The sequence below is a fragment of the Scatophagus argus genome, chromosome 10, assembly GCF_020382885.2.
Source record: "Scatophagus argus isolate fScaArg1 chromosome 10, fScaArg1.pri, whole genome shotgun sequence".
Taxonomy (NCBI): domain Eukaryota; kingdom Metazoa; phylum Chordata; class Actinopteri; family Scatophagidae; genus Scatophagus; species Scatophagus argus.
The window spans coordinates 14,040,093-14,061,027 of record NC_058502.1 but is presented as its reverse complement, the minus strand read 5'-3'; the positions used below and the strand labels follow the sequence as shown (position 1 = coordinate 14,061,027).

Genomic DNA, 20,935 nt, shown 5'->3' with positions numbered 1-20,935 from the left:
AGGCTCGACTACTGTAGCTTCTAAATTGATCAGACAACTGCAGGTGATTCCAGACATTGAAAGACCAGTAGAACTCCAGCGGGTCTTTCACACTGGGCCCCTGAAATGACTTTAAAAAACTACTGTTATTACATAAAGAACCTAATGGTTTAAGGCTAAAAGATGTGTCTGATTTGCTTCTCTATTTTTAGCCATTCAGACCTCTCAGGTCAACTGGGACAAGCCTGCTCACTGTCCACAGAGACAAAATTAACAAGGAGAAGCTGCTTGGAGTTTTTATGCACCACTTATCTGGAACAATCTCCCATAAAACTTCAGATATGCTCTAAAACTCACTTTTGTTAAATTGGGGCTTCAGACTTTTATGTTTGCCACTACCTTTTATTAAATCAAATTTGGGACTACTACTTGTGCTGTACTTTTTCTCTTCTGTTTTTCTCTTTTATTCTATTTCAGCTTATTTTTATCTTGTGTTTTGTTTGAATCCCATTTAAATGTTTATTTACAGCGTCGTATGTAAAGGACTGAAATGCCTTGCTGTTGAAAGGTGCGATACCAATATACTTGCCTTTCATGTCAGAGCCTGAATTGATATGAAGACGTAACACTAACCGGTGTGACTGTACTGTCATGTCCTATCCATCAAAGTTCCTCTTGTTTTGCTTCAATTTCAGGTGGTCACTGCTCTTCAGTGAGAAATGAGCTTTGTTTTTCCTGATGGTTCGCTTGAGGTTTTTGCTCAAAAAACATTTTTCGGTGCACACAGCTTAAGAGAATTAGTGTGTACTCTGTACTCTGGTTTTACACCACAATACAAGAATTCAATATCTATTTTCCTTTGCTACAACACTTAAGTATCACAGTTACAGTAAAATTTTGTAAAATCCAGTAGTCATATATTACCATTTACTGAAATAAAACATACATGTTTGTAGTGCCCAAACTGTGCTTAAACCATTGAATTTGCATTTCTTTTGTGATCACTTACATTGCATCATATTAATTAAAATCACTACTTATACATATTTAGGCACCTTTATATAGTACAAATATTTCCTCCATTATTATATACAACAATTACATGCAGCTCCTGTACATAGAGCATCTATGCTACATTTGACATTTATGTGCGGGCAGTTGTTGGGAATACACTCACTTGCATGCTAATCTCCTTAAATAAACAAATGCCAATTGTCAACAAGGTGCAAGCTGCAGCTTCGTGCTATGGATTTTCTTGACAGTTGCTTTCATGCTGATGACACTTGCTTAGGCTCTGTACAACTGTGATCAAATTAGCACATTAGCACAAAATTTTCTTTAGGGTCTTGGAAACTCCATGCATGATTCATGGTTGTATTTAACAATTCTGTTATTGATTCTAGGCTTGAGTGAGTCGAGACAGTTATTTTTACTTAGAGATGCTAAGAGATAACAACTGAATCAATGTTGATATCATATAAAAACTGAATAAAAGCACTCAAGGCCTGCCTTCGCTGTGTGTCTGGCGAAATTATGTTTCTATTGTAATCCCAACATTTAAATTAGCTCTTAAAGGTCTTTACTTGCAGCCTTTTTGGATATTATGTCAAATGTTCAACAAGTCTCATCTTTAAGTAATAAGCAGATTGTTCTGGTGTAAAACTGTTGGTGTGCATAATTGGGAAATTAAGTGTACACATACCCAGTGAGTTCTCTTAAAAACAAACAAAAGTGGATATATTTTTGCTCAGTGGTACATCCCAGGGTCACTGCAGCCAACCACTGGACTGAGCAGCTTGAACTCAGGCTTGCAGCAATTAAAGTAGACTTGAAGGCAGCTTCTTCCTCCAGAGCTGCCAATTGTGAGCTAACGGCACTTAGCCAACCTCAAGCTACATGGCATCGCGCCTTACTCATTTTCTCAGCCAATGATACTAGTGCTACTCCTACGACTACTCTTTTGGTTGTATTTTTGCTTCAGTTACTTCATTGCAGAAATAAACCCTAAGGTACCTCTGAGTACCCCCTAAAATAAAAAAGAAACAAAAAAATATGCGCACCTGCAAGGAGGGAGGACACAGTTTTATATGCAGGGTAATAAACCCATGAGAGTGTTCTGTTCACCCAACACAGCAGCTATAAGGTGCAATTTGCATCCCTTTCACAGAGTGAGAGGAAGGCTTGTTCAGTGGCTGAGGAGATGAGAAAGGCACAGTGCCACATGGCTTGCAGTTGGCTAAGCGAGGAGTGTCAGAACACTGTCGGCAGCTTTGGAGGAGGCAGCTGTCTTCCAGTCAGTCGGGGAACAAAAGTTCCTTCCAGATGTTCAGGCGCTCAGAACTCGTTCTGAATAAAAGAAATTTGAATATGAATTGGCCTGTAATTTTTGGTAAGTTGGTTAATTTCAGTAATTGTCACATTCAATTTCAAGTATTTGCGCTCAGTTTCAAATTGCTGTATTCAAGACATTTAAATTCAGCTGTTCAATTTAAGCTTGATAAATTCATATTTATGCAGTTCAAATTCAATCTTTGCTCACACTGATCTCAGTTCATATCGAATAAAGTGTCCAATCACATCATATCGTATAAACAGAGACAATATTATTTAAACTGACAGCAGTTTAATGCAGGAGGGGATTTTACGGCTGCTGTGCAGAGCAGAGATTCATCTACATACACAGCAGCAGCCAGGATGCATATGGTTTAAAGGCAGTGCAATGCACTTGAGAATTTGAATTAGTTAAGTCTTAATTGGCTTTAGTCTAATAAAATTAATTTGCAGTTGTTCCATCCACTAGATGTGTTTATATAGACTGAATGTTAATGAATCAAATCCATCCAACTTTCATGATTTATATTGTACAATGTGTATTCTATTTTTGACTGAATAATCAGCCACCGGTGAAGGTGAAGTCTGTTTTCACTCAATATTAAATTAAGGTGCCATTAGGATAAAGGCATAAGTGAGGAGATGTTAAAGGCTATGTGCTATAGTGCATGTATGAGTCATGGCAAAGAGAGCGGAGAGATCTCAAAATTGCAATGAGAAAGTCTTATTCTCTAATTTGTCCAGTAAAAACTGTTAACACTTAAATCTATTTGGGATCTGCAGAGTACATGGCGTATTTTAATTTACACTTTTCTTGGCTCCTAAACACTGACCCTCAACCTCTAGTTTGTACTTTTCCCAAAATGCCCTTTAAACAGCCTCCAGAATAGGCACAAGCTATATGGCATCCAGCCATAGGTTATCTGTGTGGGTGGCGATGGTAGCGGTGATAGCAACAACATGCTGTAAGAGAGCAAGAGAGCAAAAATGTTGCCAGAGAAGAGAGTGAGACTGCAGTGCTCTGATGCAAAATTCAACATGACTTGCTGTGGCTGCATTATTGTTTAATGTTTGTGGGGACTGAATTTACTATCGCTTCCTCTTCAGCAATAGAATTTACACATTTACACTTGAACATTTATTTCATATGCACCTCCATTGTATATGGTATCTTGTAAAATACAGCAAAACAGAGTCTTTATGGATGTACTTTTAAGTAAATTTTTAATCTATACAGGCCAGAATTGCATGAAATACACCTTGTAGGTGCTGCTGTAACAAGAGAAGGCTTTGTTTCAGTAAAGCGTACATTATACAGTAGATCTGTATAATGACGGGTGAATCACGAGCTAAAAGTATCTGCTCAGCAGGTCATCTGTGAAGGTTGCTGACAGTACCAGCTGGCCCCTTCAGGCTGCCAGGGGTACAGGCAGGTTAGAGGGTGGGCCTCCCACAACCATGATTCTCCTTTCTATATCAGGGGCTGGAAACACAGCCAAGCCAAGCCCCAAGTTGTGGTGTGCCTCCTCCAGTACATAACTGATCTGAAAAAAAGGAAAAAACAACAACAACAAAAAAAAAACAACAGAAGGAAAGGAGGAGCAGATTGCCCAAGCAGCCATTCACATCCTGCACATTACTGCAGGTCCCAAGTTCAAACTGGGTCGAGTATGAAATAGCCGAATCACAGAGGCTGCAAGATCAAAGATGTGTGTGTTCGTGTGTGTGTGCTTGTGTGTGATGTCATCGGTAAAGGTATTTTGTAGCAAAATGATGAAAGTGTGGAGATGATAATAAATTGTAACCTTACTGGACATTACTGGCAGGCAGAAGATGAGTGTGTTTAGGGGTCTTACTTGATTGGTTACCTGTGAATATGCCCTCAAATAGTCCCTGATATCAGCATGTGTGACACAGCAGGACTTAGAAAAGAGTGTGTGACCTAAACAAAGTTCATTGTTGAAGAGAAAAACAGGTCAAAGAGGAAAAGAACATTCACAAGATGAAAATCATTTGTCCTGCTGCTTGACAAAGAAAAGTCATTTGTAAAAAAGAAGTTTTATGCTGTTAAAAGAAGCAATTTAACGGTGCACAAACTAAAATCTACTCCCAGCAAAGGTTTGCTCCTCTGGCCTTACTCCTATCAGAAACATTACTTCTCTTACTGGCAGTGATAAATTAAAGCATAAAATAATGCATTTTACATTACTGTGGACTTGAGACTGGCTAAACAAATTGTTAACTTCGAAAATTTGCTTATTTGCATTCTTTCAAATAGTTAGATGAAAAGGTTAATAGCACTCAGATTTCTGGTTTGCAATAGCACATTCATCCATGTAATCAGGCCAATGGGCAACCAATGGACAATATAGTGCATAGAATATGAACATGTTGAAGAATGTAATTCATTTCTCAGTGGTATCTGAAAGATTCCTTTCCCCCCTTCAGAAATTAAATCTCTTTGTAATGAGCCAATGGGGTTAACCCAAAACCCTATCAAGACAAAATTACAGCTTGAAAGCAGAAGTCACAGCCAAATCTAACACCTTGAAGGAGGGCATGATTAAGTGAGTCAGAAAGTAAGGCTCTAATTTTCCAAGATAATCACCCGCCGTGAGACACTTTCTGGAAGATTTAAGGACTGACAATTAACTCTGTGATGTAACGAGTCCCTTCGTTAGCTTTAGTATCTGACGATTCTCTCAATAGATGATTTTTGGAAATAGAATAATCATGTCAAGCACTTTCTAGGTAAAACCAAGTGAAATTGGTGAGCAGATCAGAAAGGCTGGAGTTTATTTTGGCAGGGTGACTCTGTAAACCCCTTCTCGCTGAGGGTGAGAGACCATGCAGTCAGCTGCGAGGGGAGCCCAGGTAAAAACTGTGGATCCATCATTAATGTATTCCATTTTACATTGTGGCCGAGAATTCAAAGCTCGCTTTTGTGTTTCTCTACGTGCATCCTCTGTCTTCCCTCTGGCCCTGACCAGCCTGGCCTTTTGGACACTGGAGGCAGGTGGACTAGCAGGTCAGGATAGAAGAGAAAGCAGCATGGATCCTGCCAGTCACACAGGGCTCAAAAGACTGAGTTGCCAGGCCCTGTAGGACCAGCTGGCAGATGGCTGCCTCAGGATAATGACCAGGTGACATCTGCAGAGTGAACAAGCCATCAGGCTAACAGACTCACCTTGACCCACCCGGGAAGCCAAGCTGCTCGTTCTCCTCCTCCTCCTCCTCCTCCTCCTGCATTTCCCTCGGGTTACGCCCACAAACCGAGAAGTATAACAGAAGTGTATTGATTTACTAAGTTTCTCAACTCTCTGAAAAGAGGTGTGAGAATGTCCTAAAAAAAAAAAAACATTAACAGATTTTATGTGGGTGTTTGAATTGAATTTTCTTTTATTCACTGGAGATTCAGTCACTGCCTCTGTCAATGCCAAATGACTGGGAGTAAATTTGTCTTTGAATCATTCTTTTGCTCCTTTATTTCTAACCAAAACCTCCTTAAGACACCAAATTACCATCAGATGAACCAATGGAATCTGAATCTGAATAACTTCAATATAAAATTGTTGTTTTTATCATTATTTAGCTCGCGGTGTTGCTATTGACAAGTGATTTTGAAATGCAAAGGTTTGTGGCTTGTCTAAACACTCTAACTCATACACATTGACTACGTGATGCTGTGCACAAAGGTCATCTTTTGACAGCACTGAGATCAGGAAAAGGTCAGATTCCTTGTGCCATTTGGCAAAGAGGCAGTGTGATACCAACCTGCCAATATAATTTCAGCATGTCTTTTTCATCGGAGTGCTAACGCCATACTTTGTTTACTGAATAGCTGACTGTGGCTGTATGACTGCTGGCAAACTGATGAAGCTGGGAAAACTTTGGAGGCTAAAGGAAAGAGGTGCACTGTTGAATGAGAATGAATTGAAAACAGCACTGCAGCTGCAACAACTCTGCACACTAAGTGAAAATGAAACACGTTTTCTGTGTTTTGTGTTGTAATGTTGAGCAGAAAGGAAGCTTAGGACCCCTGGGGGAGACATTGAAAACGTGCAAGAATCAGACTGTATTTTAATGGTATTTTTTACCTTTACTAAGACAAAAGACAAAAATCAAATAATAGACAGAATGATGTGCATCACCAAAACGTGTTTTGTCCACTAACCTACATATTTTTTATCAGGACACGCACCTCAGTTTTGAATCAGTCAGTCAGTCAAGTCTCTCAACTTGCAGTAGATATGAAGACCATAAAAACAAAATGAGGGAAGCACTTTGTACAATGATCGTTTAAATGACCAAAAAGAGCAAATAATATCAACACCAGAAGCTCGTCGTTAGATTAACTCGACTTGTGCTGCTTCAAACCAGAAGTCCACATTTTACACTCATATTTATACATTGGAAGACATTTGTTACACTTAATTATAAAGGTTACAAATATGCTGCTGCGTGTGAAGTTTCACTCGCGCTTCACAATCAGCGTCTCATGCATCAGCTGACTAGTAATGTCCAATCATATCCATGCAGGTGTACAGAATAGCCATTAAAGCCTGACACTTTTCACTATGACAGCTTGTTGACATTGTGTTTTGTTAGCTTAGGTTAGGCTGATGTTCAACCAGCTTTGTCTATTCAGTCTGAATATTTATTTTGTTGTGTGTTTTCCATGATCTTGTCCATATGTATGAGTAAATTACACACACTGATAATTAAACTGTACAATAAACTACTGTCTTAGCTTCATCAGTTGTCATCCGTTAGTGTAATGTAATAAATGCTTCACACAACAGCCCAGTGTGCAGTGTGCTCATACATAAAATGGAAGAAGCCGTCATCTCTCACATATCTCAGCTAATTAAACCTATTTGTGGCCCAAATTGGTGCCAAAGAGGACTTGTGACTGCATTCAAACGATGATGGATTGTATAGGGTCTTTTTGCATCAGTGATGCCAAGGCAGCCAATCGAATAGAAAAGACTGAGTAAGTGCATTACATACCGTACTTCTCATTGGCAAGATAAAGAATTGTGCTGAGATAGGAATGTATTTATTTGCTCTGTCAGTAGCTCATGCGGGTTGTTGTGGGAAGTGATCTTTAACAGATATGATCTTTTAGAGGAGATAGTCCAAGAAACAATATCTGTGCAACGTTGGTGGTGTTGTTTGGAGCTAACAATGCTGGTTGAGGGTGTTACATATGAATTAAGGCTTGTTTATTTGTTTTTAGAAAATATATTATAGCATTATACAGTAGAGGTTGATCTGAATATTCATGTTTTGTTTTTGTTTTTTTGTTTGTTTGTTTTTTGTTAAGATTCCAGTAATAGTGGAATGTAAGGCAAACCTTGTCTCAGTTATCTGGCGTAGTTTCAAATCCTGCTCAGATTTTCCTGCATTTCTAGCCACTAAAGTGCTGATATTGATCCATTCTCCATCTCCATCCATTCTTCATCCAGTCCAACAAGAGCTCTGCTCCTTACCTTGCAGTAATTGTGCCAGTCACTCTCAAACTGTGAAGAAACACTAAATGACTTTCAGTCTCAAAGTCCCCCTAGCTTCCCTAAGCTCTTCTAGCTTATACTCATTGCTTAGGATGCATTTTGCTTTGTCGCAAGTAGTTAACCCACTTTCTGTTTTTGCTCAAAAACAAAATGTTGCTTCTGGGGTCTCACTGACTTTTGTATTTATCAGTGTCTTAAGACTCTGTGAAACAGCTTAAAGCTCACACAATGCAAACGGCATTTCCATAAACATCCATGGTCATCTTTGAGAATGGTCCTGGTTGGATGAGCTGCTTTGGTTGAGAAGAAAAGTGTAATTGGAGGCCTGCCCAAGCTGGGAGCCTTCTGGGAGAAAAGTCACACTGTAAATACAGAATATCACATCCAAATAAAAGAAGCTGAGTTTGTATTCATGTAAAAATTGGGTCAACCTATGAACATATAAACATACTGCATCCTAGAATTATTGTAACTCAACATTTGGTTGATATGAAGATATAGTGTAAAAATGTCCTTATGGGCTCTGTGCCGTTACGATGCATTCAGGGACTCTGATGCTGTGTCTCCACTGACCCCTGTTTGATAATGTCATAGAGGAGCTAAAACCAAATCACAGGCAAACATAGCAGGAACCAGCGCCATGAAAAACTGGAACCTATCCAGATCCATCCAAACAAAAATACTCCTTCATTACTTTCTCTGCAGGGATGTGGTGAGAAGCGTACTGATCCACTGGCATGGTTAAATTCATCTTTTTCATGTTTCACCGACTTTGTTGACTTTGTTTTGCTTCTTTGCACCATTTATAGTAGCTCCCTCACAAGATTCGTTTAGCCTGTAACACAGCATTTTAGTTTGATTCAAACACAACAGGTGCATGAGTGACAACTGTGTAGACACAGAGCAGACAGAACTGGGAGAGTTTGCTCAATCATGCTTTAAATGCATATCAGGAAGCATACCACATGTTCTGACACTTTACTCCTTAAGCTGGTAAACACACCTACCAGTTTGTGGAAGATTATTCAAAGCGGTTTGACGGCTTGAGCCTATAGGTGCTTTCACCACTCCAAACAGAATAAGTACACAAGTTGAGTTTGTGTGATTTAGGCAGCGGAAAACGGGCATGATGTAATGTTAATGTGACAGACAAGTGTGCAGCATTAATGTGACTACAGTGAACCATAATTGATTAGACGTGCCGTATGGACTCTGACGTCTGAAGGGAAATGTTGGGAGAAAAAAACACTTTTAGCAAGGGACACCTATAGAGAATACAAAGGAAATACAACAGGAAGAAATGCGTCACCCAAATCAATATTGAATGTCATTAAGAAAATCTAGCAAAAGTGACAATATTGATCTGACGTCTGACATATTCTATGTGTATTTTTGGGTGACAGCTCAGGAGATATCTTCATCTCACTCGAGAGACCTTCAAATGTCAAGATTCATTTCTCTCTGCTCCCTTTGGAATGATGTTATTATGGTTGGGGAGATGACAGTTGTATCAATTATGCATAAGGTGAGAGTGTGTGGAAGGCATCTATGCAAATCAAGTTCACCACACGGATGGCAGTGAAATAAATGAAAATGCTCATTTCAAAGTGGTGGGTTCAGGTAAGTTCCAGCCAGGCTCCAGAGAAGTCTATGAGCAACCACCACTGAACAGACACTGAAGAGGAGCTCACTCATTATTGCAAGTTCACAAAACAACAAAAGAAGAGATTTAACTGTGCTCTGTATGAAAACATTAAATAATTCTTCTTCCAACATTCTTTTAGTTTTATGAGGCATAGCTACATGTCATCTGCTCACAAAAAACATTTTGGGAAGTATATTTATCCACAGTCCTGTTGATAGCTTGATGAAAAGATTTCCATATGGCAAATATGTAGCAAGTTAACTTAGCTTAGCATAAACAGTGGGAAAAAGTCACCTGCACCACTAATTAATACATTGGACTATGTCTCATTTGTTCATTCAGGACAACAACCAAAGTGAAAGGACAACAGCATTCTTGTTTAACAGTGCTAGGCTAGTCTAATCTAATCTAGCCCACATACTCTACACACTAGATGCACATATGTAAGTTAATGGACACAGAAATATCTACATCTATAAGTAACGTGCATAAGGTGTAAGTAGAAGCTGTGTGTCTGGAAGCAGGGGGAGGGGGGTGGTTGCATGGAGTGGATGGTCTAGTAGGACGTTCTCTTGCTTGTATCCTTCCCTGTTCCTCCTCCCAGTCCTCTTACTCTTTGTCACAAAATCTCTGTTAAAATCTCTCTTTTGTCTCCTGGTTCCCGCGCTGTACATTCTCATATCAACAGCTCCACCAGCAGGTGGAAAAAATGTCTGCCTTGGGTTGTGAAATGTGAAATGCAATGCCACATATTTTCAAGGTCTGTGTGTTAAATTTCCCATCAACTGAGAGCTGTTTCTGTGTGAACTGTTCGGGTGGGGGAAGATTATTTATTGACATTCAATGCACAGCACTGCTGAATCAACTGAGTCTCGGGATAAAAAGCAGGACACTGCATGGTGGCACAGAGCTGCTCACATCTTTGCCTGTGTATAAGTCAACCGACGTCATATCCAGGAAATGCTCAGTAAATCAGATTCTGAAAGGGATCTGTTAGACTTTTTATCGTTGCACTGCCTTTCATCTTCAATTCTGCATGGAAACCTTAAACAAATAATTGTGTGATGCCCTATAACATCAGCTCTACGTATTCAGCACACACACACACACACACACACACTGACACAATTAAACTTCTGAATCCATCCACCGGGAGGCAGAGATGAGGCAACCTGTCTTTCTTTTGTGCCTACAGGATCTGGAAACCTCTCTCAAACCTTTCAACTCAAAAAGAGCCAAATGCTTTGGGGCAAGCTGTGGTCTGCATTCAGTAACAGTGTTATGAGCACTGTTCCCAACATATGACGATGTGGTTATGTTTAGTTTCACTGGGGAAATTGTGTTTCGCCCATGAAAACAATGTACAACAGAGGTGAATCTGCCTACCCACAGACATCTAAAACATCTACGCTACTGACCATCTTTTGATCAGCTCAGGAAAGACATAATACTTTGCTAATAGTAATTTTCTGTCAGAGGCGTTAAATTGCTTTTATTTTAGTGATCTACATCCAGCTGTCTTGTGTATTATCATGCATCATTGAAATAGATAATAGCGGCACACTCTCGCCAACATCATTTCAGATCATACCACCCGGAAACTAAAGCAATAAATGGAGATTTATCTCTCTTGTGTTCACAGCTCATAAAAAGTTGAATGAGCTTCACTAATATGTGTATGCTGGGTTGTAATTGATACAAGTTATACTGTACTATATTTGTTTTTTAATTTAAATTCTATATTTGACCTTTCTTTAACCCCTTAGTAACCTGACATAATTGTCATTTTAGGACATTTTGGGAGTCTCACATGAATTTAAAATGCAGATCTGTGGATGTGAATAATCTTTGATTATATGGCATAACATTGTACAACCTGTTTTGGCCCTCCTAATTATAACAGCCTTGACAAACAAATGAAACTTTCAGCAATATTACAAAAATTTTAGATATTGCAAGTGATATAACCTACACCATAAAGTTTAGGTGCTAAATAGTCAAACTTCACTGTGGTTCACATAATTGATACAGAATTAATGTAAAATTTATGTTACGTGTGATGCCACATATCTTGCTTGATTCAGCAGTGTATATTGGGAAATTATGTTAAGGTGAATTGTACAGGGAAATACAATAAGATATAACAATTGTTGTTTAATCAAAAGTTGTTCCTAAACTTTTGAAGGCCAGGGTTTCAGGGGTTTCATTTTTATTTCTGTCAGTAACTCACGTCGCCGCCAGAGGGCGCTGCTTTTATGTCAGCCAAACGGACGGCCGGAACACGACGTGGCAAGTTAGTGAGTCACTTCCTGTATTTTGTGTTGTGTTGACATCCGTCTCAAGCAGTCGTACCTGACTTCTGTCCAACCAGGCTTCGTCGGACTTTGTAGTAGCTTCTCATTCATCACTCTGGCTTGTGTTGAGTTGCACGGCTGTTTTCTTACATGAGGAGCGGACTGTAGGAGCTCAGCAGCCGGACAGGAGAGATGAAGCCTGGGCTGTTGGTGGTGTTTCTCGGGGGGGTACTGGAGGTCTGCAGCGGCGTCTCTGCAAACAGAGGAGGCTATCCCTCCTTTACCGACGAAATACCTTTTAAAATCACCTGGCCAGGCCCTGAATTCACGCTGGTAAGCCCCCCTGTTTTAGTAACACTGTTTTTTGAGCAACGAATTTACTATAACAAATAAGAGATACTGCAGCATGTGTAGCTGTAAAGTGAGCTTTCTCTCTGTGTTATACCCGATGCTTCTGTTAAAGTGACGAACGTTTGTCTGTGGATTTCAGCCAACTTCAGGTCCACTTTACAATGACGATGACTTTGTCATAATGACAACAGCAGAGAAGGAGAAATATAAATGTCTCCTGCCATCCCTGACAGCTGGAGACGAGGTAAGCATCTTAAAAAAAATTCAGTTACAGCACTGCGTGTACAGTATCTAAGCGTTATTTCATGAGGGGCTGTGACTGGACGAGGAGTTTTCGCCTTGATAAAGGGTGTCCTCTTTTCTTATTGCTTCCACAGAAAATAATTATAAACACATCACGCAAAACAGTTACAAAACATGACTTGACACAAATTTCCTCTTTCAGGTAAATTCTTTAGATTAATCTGCACTTATCCAGGAGAGGTGTACAGTCTGTGTGCCATGTTCAGCTGTGTAAGACCAGCCTGTATGTTCTATTTATCTATTTCAGTCACTACTTTTCTCACTAGTTTGAGAGTGGCAACAAACAGGTGAAAGTGAGATTTAAATACTAATTTGATAAAAAAATAAAAAATAAAATAAAGGATCTGCATCATCATCATACAAATATGACATTGAAACCTTCTGTGATTTGATGTCTTCTTCTTTCCCCAGAAGCAAAGTTTTGCTGTGGATGTCAGTGTCTGTTCTGTTCCGTTAGATTTCATGTTGTACTGTTTCTTGTTTTTATTGTGCTTGTGTTGACTGACACAGCTCCCCTAAGCCGCCTTATCTCTTTCCTTCTTGCATTTCTTTGGTGTTAGAATGACGATAAGGAGTACAATGGGCCCAGTCCAGGTGAACTGCTGGAGCCACTATTCAAACGAAGCAGCTGTTCATACAGGGTGAGACTTCTCAAGTTTCATTCTCATCTAATTTCCCTCTTTCTTTCAGTGCAGAGACTGAAACCGTAGAGATGGCGTTCACGCTACGTTAGCAGAGCATGACCTAAAACTTAATGTTGTTTTTCCTTCTGTGTTGTTGAGTGTTTTTGCTAAACTGGAAACATACACTTGCCTACAATGCAGATTGAGTCGTACTGGACATATGAAGTCTGTCATGGAAAACATATAAGACAGTATCATGAAGAGAAGGAGACTGGTCAGGTCAGTGTTCTGAGTGGGAAAAATAATGTTCTGATGACATGAATGAGAAACCACTGCTTAGTGCAGTATCTACCAAAGGTAATGATGTGTTTTCGCACAGAAGATCAGTGTTCAGGAGTACTTCCTGGGGAATATGGAACCAAAGAGCCAGTCAACGGAGACAGGTGAGTTTGCTTCTGAAAGTGATTTTATGATTTGTTTGTGTGGTTTCTAAAGTTTTATTTGGCAGATCAGCCTTTTCCTCCCTTTGCTAACGCCAGGAATTCATTTTTTCAGATAAAGCTGAAGAGGAAGAAAATCTCAATTCAGCATCTGAAACAGAAGTAAGTATAATAATGAACCTTAAATGAATAACAAAATTTACCAGGCTGGCCATTCATGCCCACACTTGTCATTTCTCTCTTCCTGTCACTCTTTCTGCTGGTGTCCAGGTGCCTACTAAGAATATAGAAGGTCAGCTGACTCCTTACTTCTCCTTGGAGATGGGAAATGGGACTCCCTGTGTGCTGAAACAGAACCAGCCTCGCACCACATCTGTGCTGTACGTGTGTCATCCAGAGGCCAAGCACGAGATCCTGTCTGTCGCTGAGGTCACTACCTGTGAATATGAGGTTGTGGTGATGACTCCACTGCTGTGTTCTCACCCAAAATACAGGTAGATCTGTCAAAGTGACTGCGTTTGTATATTGTACTCAAACAAATACACCTCAGTAGTACTAAGTAAGTCAGGTAGAAATTCTGTTTTCCAGCAGAGGAGATTTGTGTCTACATGTTACTTTTTTAAACTTGACACACATCCCTTGCAGGTTCAAGTCTTCCCCAGTGAACGCCATCTTCTGCCAGGCTCTGGCAGGCTCCCCTTTGCGGCCTCAGCGGCTTGCACAGCTGGACAAGGAGCAAGAGGAGCAGCTTAAACCGCCTTTCAGCACCGCCGCCGAGGTCAGAGAGGTGAGACATGCACAGAAGTGACAGTTCGTACTGCGAGCACCGACTGCACCTGGCTTGATTATATCTTTGTGACAAGTTACAGGAGGAGGCGCCACCAGTAAGAGCAGAGGCTTTCACCTCCACTCACAAACCCATAACTGTTGGAGGGCAGACTCAGGTCACCGTTGGCACCACCCACATCTCTCGTCTGACAGACGACCAGTTAATCAAGGAGTTCCTGAGTGGCTCCTACTGTCTGCATGGGGTGAGGCGTGTTTTCCTGTAACACCTGGGGAGTGTTTACTTAACTATTCAGTCATGTAATCATCTTAATGTGTTTGTTTCAGGGAGTCGGGTGGTGGAAATATGAATTCTGCTATGGAAAGTACGTCCATCAGTACCATGAGGTAAGCATCCCTCTGTTGGGTCATTAATCTCAAATATTTATAAACAAAAAAAAAAAAACGAATGTACTACTAGTTTCAGCTGTTAATCCTGATTGTTGGGCTGCAGCTAACAATCATTGTTTTTTCTTGCTGAATTGTTTCATCTACAAAATGTCAAAATAGTAAAAAATGCCACATTACAGTTTCCTGAAGCCTAAAGTGTCTTGAAATTGGTTGTGTTCTCTGACCCAAACATATTCAATGCATTACATAAGACAAAAAAAAAAAAATAGCAAATCCTCACAATTGAAAAGGGATGAAGGGAAGAACTGATTCTTTGAGTATTTGGCTGTCCAATATGGAAATAATTGTGGACAGAAAATTTGTTATTGCATAATTGGTTAATTGTGTATGTAAGACTGTTAGGTACATTAGGAGCTTTGATGAAAATGTTCCTCTGTGCTCCAGGAAAAAGAGCAAGGAAAGAATATTGTGGTGGTTGGGACCTGGAATGTGAAGGAGCACACTGACTGGGCCAAGAAGAATGTCGCCCGATCCTACCAGCTCAAAGAAGACGGGGTGCAGAAAGTCAAGTAAGCCATTGGTGTTATGGAACCCAAATCCTTGTTGACTTTAATCTCTGTTCATTTTCTCCACCACAGGTTGCAGATTGTTGATTGTTGATTTTCATCTCTGTTCATTTTCTCCACCACAGGTTGGTTTCCCACTTTTACGGCCACGGGGATCTGTGTGATCTGACAGGGAAGCCCAGGCAGGTCATCGTCAAGCTCAAGTAAGCGAACAGTCAGGCTCCGGCTCTGTGTCACTGCCTTGAGTCAACACATGAGTAAGACATAAACACGATGTTCCCCAGTTTATTCATTCATCTCATTTCTCTCTGTCAGATGTAAGGAGTCTGAGTCTCCCCATGCTGTCACTGTCTATATGCTGGAGCCGCAGACTTGTCAGTACGTCCTTGGGGTAAGTTTATTCGTAACCAATGAGAGTCATTGGGGAAAAAAAACCTACAATCTCAGTACCAGTGTATCAGGCTAACACTGAACCTTAGCTAGACTTTTTTTTAAAGTGTAAAAGCTAAATTAAGTTAAAGTGCTATTCCAAACTGTCACCACTTTATAGCTAATTTACATCTAGTCAGTGAAAAGGTGTGAAAACTCAAAGTTGGCAAAGTTAACTTGCGTATATTTGCCCACCAAAAACTTAAAAAAAATACTTGTGGATATGTATTTTCTTGATAATGTTAGTTTGGTAAAGTTCAAGCTCTGCTATTTACTTATTTATTTTAAGTAGTACTTTTATCAGTTCATAAAATTACTACCAATTTATGAGGAATACATTATTTTTCCATCTTTGAAAGAGGCAAGACAGAAGAAAGAATGGAACCACTAGCTGTGGCTAGAGCAGATGTTTAATATCTGCTTTTTTTGCGCTTAGGTTGAGTCTCCGGTCATATGCAGGATTCTTGACACTGCTGATGAACATGGGCTTCTGTCGATATCCAGCTAAACTGATGAATAATATGACAGCATGAAGGACAAGGAGAGGACAGACGGACAGAGGCTGCACTTGAAGATGATCCAAAATGGAGGTTAAACTAAGGTTAAACTTGGTCCTGAGGCTGGAGCGCGGCCCCGGCCCATGCTCTGATCTGAGCAATGCTCAGTGCTCAGTCTAATCGAGCAGGTTAGGTAGGACTTTGCGAGAACACAGTGAAACGGGGCTGACGCCTCACTCCACAAGGCAGTGCGTTTATTGCCTGTACATCATATCTGTGCTTCACTTGGTGTCGATAAATTTCAGGCAAAGGCGTAATGAATCAGGGGATTTGTAATTATCAGTGGAATCAGCAATATTCCTGGTGGTTTTATTTTCTTTAAAGTCTGTATATGTGTGTTTGTGTGTGTGTGCTTTATATGAAATGATTACCTGCTTGACTGTGGCACTTGCAGAAGGGAAAAAAAAAGCAGATGTGAAAATGTTTTGCAGCGGTGAGAGTGTATGCTGTGTTCATTTACAGGATGAGTGAGTGTAACTTATGCTTTAGAGGGTGCTGTGGAATAGCAACAAAAGTGAGTGGCTGGTGAAGATTTTCATTTGAGTCTGTGGGATGTACAGAATGTCAGTGGTTGCTTGTAAGAGTTATTCTGTGGTTTTCTGAGGATGCACACTGAGATCCTGATCACTGCTGTATCACAGGAATAAAAACAAATGCATCTGCAGCAAAGAATAAAACTAAAACATGAACACCTAATTGATGTGTTGCATTACCACACGAAAAAAAAAACATTTGACTTGACTGAGAAGTAAGGACAAATCTGCTTATTAATTGACAAATCTAATTAGTTGAGATTAGTTAGTCATCACACTTTCTTGTATTAATTACTGACACTTATTTCTCTCCTTGAAATAACAAAGTATTCCTCCATTGAAGGACATACACTGGAGTACCCATCCATCCATCCATCCATATTCTATACTGCTTACCCGTCAGGGTAGCCAGGTACACTGGAGTAAATTTCCATAATACCCGTCTGGCCACCAGGGGGTGTTGATGCTATGCATATTGTATAATCTTTCCCACTTCTGAGAACTTCTTTTTTTTCCAATTATCCAAAGGAAAATAACCTGCAAAAAGAATCATCACAACTTAAGGTTAAATTTACACTGATGTGTTTGAACAGGATCCACTGCAATTATTAGTATCCCTAAACTCGGTCTTTGTTGTAAAAAAAACAAGAAACTCTGCATGAGGATCTGCAAAGCTTTGTCTGTAACTTGGCTGTTAAATATAAAGGATACCAGATCATGCTTTAAATCTAAATAGGATATATTCTGAAAAGCTCTCTGAGGCAGACTTGTGGATCAGACACTTTTACATGTACAGTACATATCAATAGGAAATAATACTCACAGTGAGACCAAATGACAATTCAACCTTGTTGTTAGAAGGTCTAAGAGAACACAGGTAAAGCCACAGTTCCAGAAAAGCTCAGATGCTGTATAAAACACAAGTAAAACCAGAATGCAATCGGCAACAAACCGCGTTAAATGACAACAGTTTTAGTTGTTGTATGTTGTTTTCACGTTCTCGAACATGTGTTGACTCTGCAGTAAAACCCAAAGATATTGAGTTTACTATCACGTATGCCAAAGAAAATGTTCAAACACTCGCATCTGATAAGCCCAAACCAGCCAAAACTTGACATTTTTTAAGAAGATATAATTATCAAAATGGTTGCCCATTGATTTTCTGTAATCTATTTATCATTTTAGCTCTAGTTGTAAAAGTGACAGCACACATCTACTACACTTGCCAAACATTTATTGAGTTATAAAGTGTATGAGGTTCACAAATATATTTGTCTGAAGAAGCAGAAGTCCATCATAGTGCAGCCACATGCCATCGACAGCCATGTGTGGGCCTGTGCAGGGTGTCACGGCAGCCTGAAACCACAGCAGCTGATACCAGCGCTCAGCAACTTCAGCCAGAGAGGAAAACAGCAGTGAAACCAGCAGCTGCAGTCTTTGGCTGCAGTGAAAACTTAGAGTTTTGGATAATAATGGCACATGCGTGCACGACACAGGGACATATTTATGTGAAAACGCAGTATCTGTTAAAGAAAAAGTCAGTAAGTCAATTCAATAACAGTAAATAACTTTTTGGAACAGACAAATCTATTGCTTGGTTTTATTTTCCATGGCAAGGCTTATAGTTCTGGTTCTTCAATTATTCCACTCAAGAAAACTTAACATGTACTTCCACGGTAGAAGAGAAAAATAGCTTAATACAGATTCCAAATACATAAAGTGGGCTGTTTTCATGTTTTTTTTTTCTTTTGCTTCACATTTGATCTAAAGCCATAGAGAGACTGTCCAATCCTCTCTGTTCAGCAGCTCTTTGATTAGACTGAGGGAATGGGAATCTGGTGCACTGAGGTGCTTTCATAGTCTTGCAGTGCGTCTTGGTGAGTGTGATAGTGCATGGCTACATAAGACTTGGCAAAGGCAAATGTCTGAGAGCTGACAGGCTGCAGGCTAGTAGGGGAGCTGGGCCCTGCAGAGGGACTGCTGTTGTATATGCTGTAGTAGGGCTCGATGCGGGTGTTGATGGGTGTAGAGGTACTCGGGGGCCGAGGTTTGCGCCCGCCTGTGGCCTTTGGACTACCCGCACAATCCCTGGAGTGACTGGGGCCACAAGCCTGGTCTACAAGCCTCCTCTGTGGCTTGGGTGACAGTACATAGGCCGAGTTGGTCTCATGATGGGAGGACTTATTGCGATTGACTTCCAGGCTGCCCTTCCCCATTGCATGCAGGCGTGTCTTTTGCTTGCAGCAGAGAAAGCCCAGTGCTGCCCACTGGATACAGCACAGCACGCGGCGGCGGAGGCCTGCGCTGTTACGCGAGTACACAAATGGATTGATGCCTGACTTGAGAAAAATGAGCACAAAACCACACAGTTCAAACTGGTAATGTGCAAAGCTACTTTCTGGTGACAAAACATCCTGTGCCAGTGAAACTCCCATGGGCAGGCAGCAGAGCAGCACAGAGAACACTATTACTACACAGGTGACAACTGCCTTGGAGTCTTTGGCCGTGGCCAAGTTGACTGTAGACAGCAGCTGACAGCAGGTGGCTCCTTGGGCAGCACCTGGAACCAGAGGCTGGCTGGTCTTGTTGGCATAAGAGTGTGTCTGAACATTCTGCAGTTTGTTGTAAGTCTGGTTACGGTACAGAGAGGGGCCTTGAACAGCACACTGCATGCTCTCAAAGCCTGCTGCAATGAGAGGAGGTGGAGGTGGTGGACATGTGGCATCCACCGTGATGATGGGGCATTTCCTCACTCGTGCATTCTTTCTCAGTGTCTGAGCAATCATCAGATAGGACACAGACACCACAGCAACGCAGAAGGCAAAGTCTGCCAGGTACACATACAACACAACCCGGGCCTGTCCACCTCCAAGGCCAAAGTGGGGCAAACAGGGTCCATCTCTACGTGGGTACGCTCGCATGGTGAGGAGGGCGGCCATGGTGAAGCTGGATGTCCACAGCAGGGCAGTGAGAGCCAGTGTGCAGGGGAAGGAGGCGGTGCGGTTGGGCTGCTGCCCCAAAACCATGCGCAGTCTATGCAAAGCAATGACGGCTACCGTCTCCAGGGACATTATGATGAAGCCCGAGCTGGTCAAGTGGAAGGCAAAGCAGAAGCTCTTCGACACACCATCCCCTCCACCCGCATCCAGGAAGAGCACCAGAGCAAACATGGGAGCAGTCACGCAGCAAATGAACAAATCGCAGAAGGACAGATTGAGGATCATAAAGTCAAAGTTAGTGCGGAACTTGCGAAACACTGGGTCAAAAAAGGACAGAAACACCACAAGATTGCCGTAAGAGCCCAGGCAGAAGATGAAGATGAGGAGGAGGGAGCAAAAGGTCAATGTAGCAGTGTGGATCACGGCCCAGCCTGATGGGGTGTGGGTGCCCAGGGTGCCATTGAAGTTCTGCTGTCTTGGCACGTCCACCAGGTCTGATGGTGTAACAGTGGTGTTCATTGTACTTTTAACGGTTTATAACGACCCCAAAGTCATCGATTTCAACATTATTCCTCCATGAAGGAGCACATGATGATCACAGTATCTGCTGCCTCCACCATTGCTGCCACCTTGGTAGAGAGCTACAAAGGATACAGTCACATATTAGCTATTATACCAAGCAGTAGCTCACATTTACATTCACAGCTAATTGAAGGGTGCAGTGCATTGTTAAATTACCATGGAGTGTAAACAGGCACATATTTAATAAGAAGCTGTGACGCGCTACGTGATGGACACAATCTACAGTAGGCTATAGCTATGCACCACTGCATATGGCCAATTATACCTACATCCCCCTCTCCCCCTACACACACACACACACACACACACACTCACGGCGCCTGCTGAAATCCAGAGGAAATATGTACATAATCGTTTTCAAAATGTATCTAGATTTCAAGCTTGGCTAATTTCTACCAAGGATGATAAAATACAACCCACTACCTGTAATCGATCGTGCGTCCGTCATCTTCATCCTTTGGTAGTCCATGGCCATTTTAAAGAAATTATATCGTAAGTGAACGCATCACGGCTACGGCAAAGAAAAGACGTATTTTAACAGCAAATCATCCGAATCAGATGAGTCCTCTGACAAACGCTGACATTAAATACGTTTCCCTGCGTGTCCGTATCACAAACACATGATCGCATATTCGTTTTCTTTTGGCGATGTATCCATTCTTTTACAGGAGCGA

At 41.1% G+C, this 20,935-nt stretch overlaps 2 protein-coding genes across 6 annotated transcripts; one reads left to right on the top strand and one right to left on the bottom strand.

Annotated features, from left to right (window-relative positions):
- Positions 1-11,767: 11,767 nt before the first annotated feature.
- On the top strand, positions 11,768-16,903 carry erlec1 (endoplasmic reticulum lectin 1). Of its 4 annotated transcripts, none has more exons than XM_046402601.1 (14): positions 11,768-12,095; positions 12,253-12,357; positions 12,977-13,057; positions 13,241-13,318; positions 13,422-13,482; positions 13,595-13,641; positions 13,750-13,973; positions 14,125-14,266; positions 14,343-14,510; positions 14,593-14,652; positions 15,100-15,224; positions 15,347-15,424; positions 15,537-15,612; positions 16,087-16,903. In XM_046402601.1, the coding sequence occupies exons 1-14, from the start codon at positions 11,955-11,957 to the stop codon at positions 16,156-16,158; spliced, it is 1,458 nt and encodes a 485-aa protein (XP_046258557.1). In that variant the 5' UTR covers positions 11,768-11,954; the 3' UTR covers positions 16,159-16,903. The 4 variants fall into 4 exon arrangements, with proteins under 4 accessions (XP_046258557.1, XP_046258559.1, XP_046258556.1 ...); XM_046402603.1 differs by having other exon boundaries at positions 13,419-13,482; positions 14,125-14,257; positions 14,349-14,510; XM_046402600.1 differs by having other exon boundaries at positions 13,419-13,482.
- An 819-nt stretch (positions 16,904-17,722) lies between these two features.
- On the bottom strand, positions 17,723-20,867 carry gpr75 (G protein-coupled receptor 75). Of its 2 annotated transcripts, none has more exons than XM_046401454.1 (2): positions 20,682-20,867; positions 17,723-20,320 (listed from the first exon to the last, which is right to left on the bottom strand). In XM_046401454.1, the coding sequence occupies exon 2, from the start codon at positions 20,196-20,198 to the stop codon at positions 18,555-18,557; it is 1,644 nt and encodes a 547-aa protein (XP_046257410.1). In that variant the 5' UTR covers positions 20,199-20,320; positions 20,682-20,867; the 3' UTR covers positions 17,723-18,554. The 2 variants fall into 2 exon arrangements, with proteins under 2 accessions (XP_046257410.1, XP_046257411.1); XM_046401455.1 differs by having other exon boundaries at positions 20,685-20,867.
- Positions 20,868-20,935: the final 68 nt, after the last annotated feature.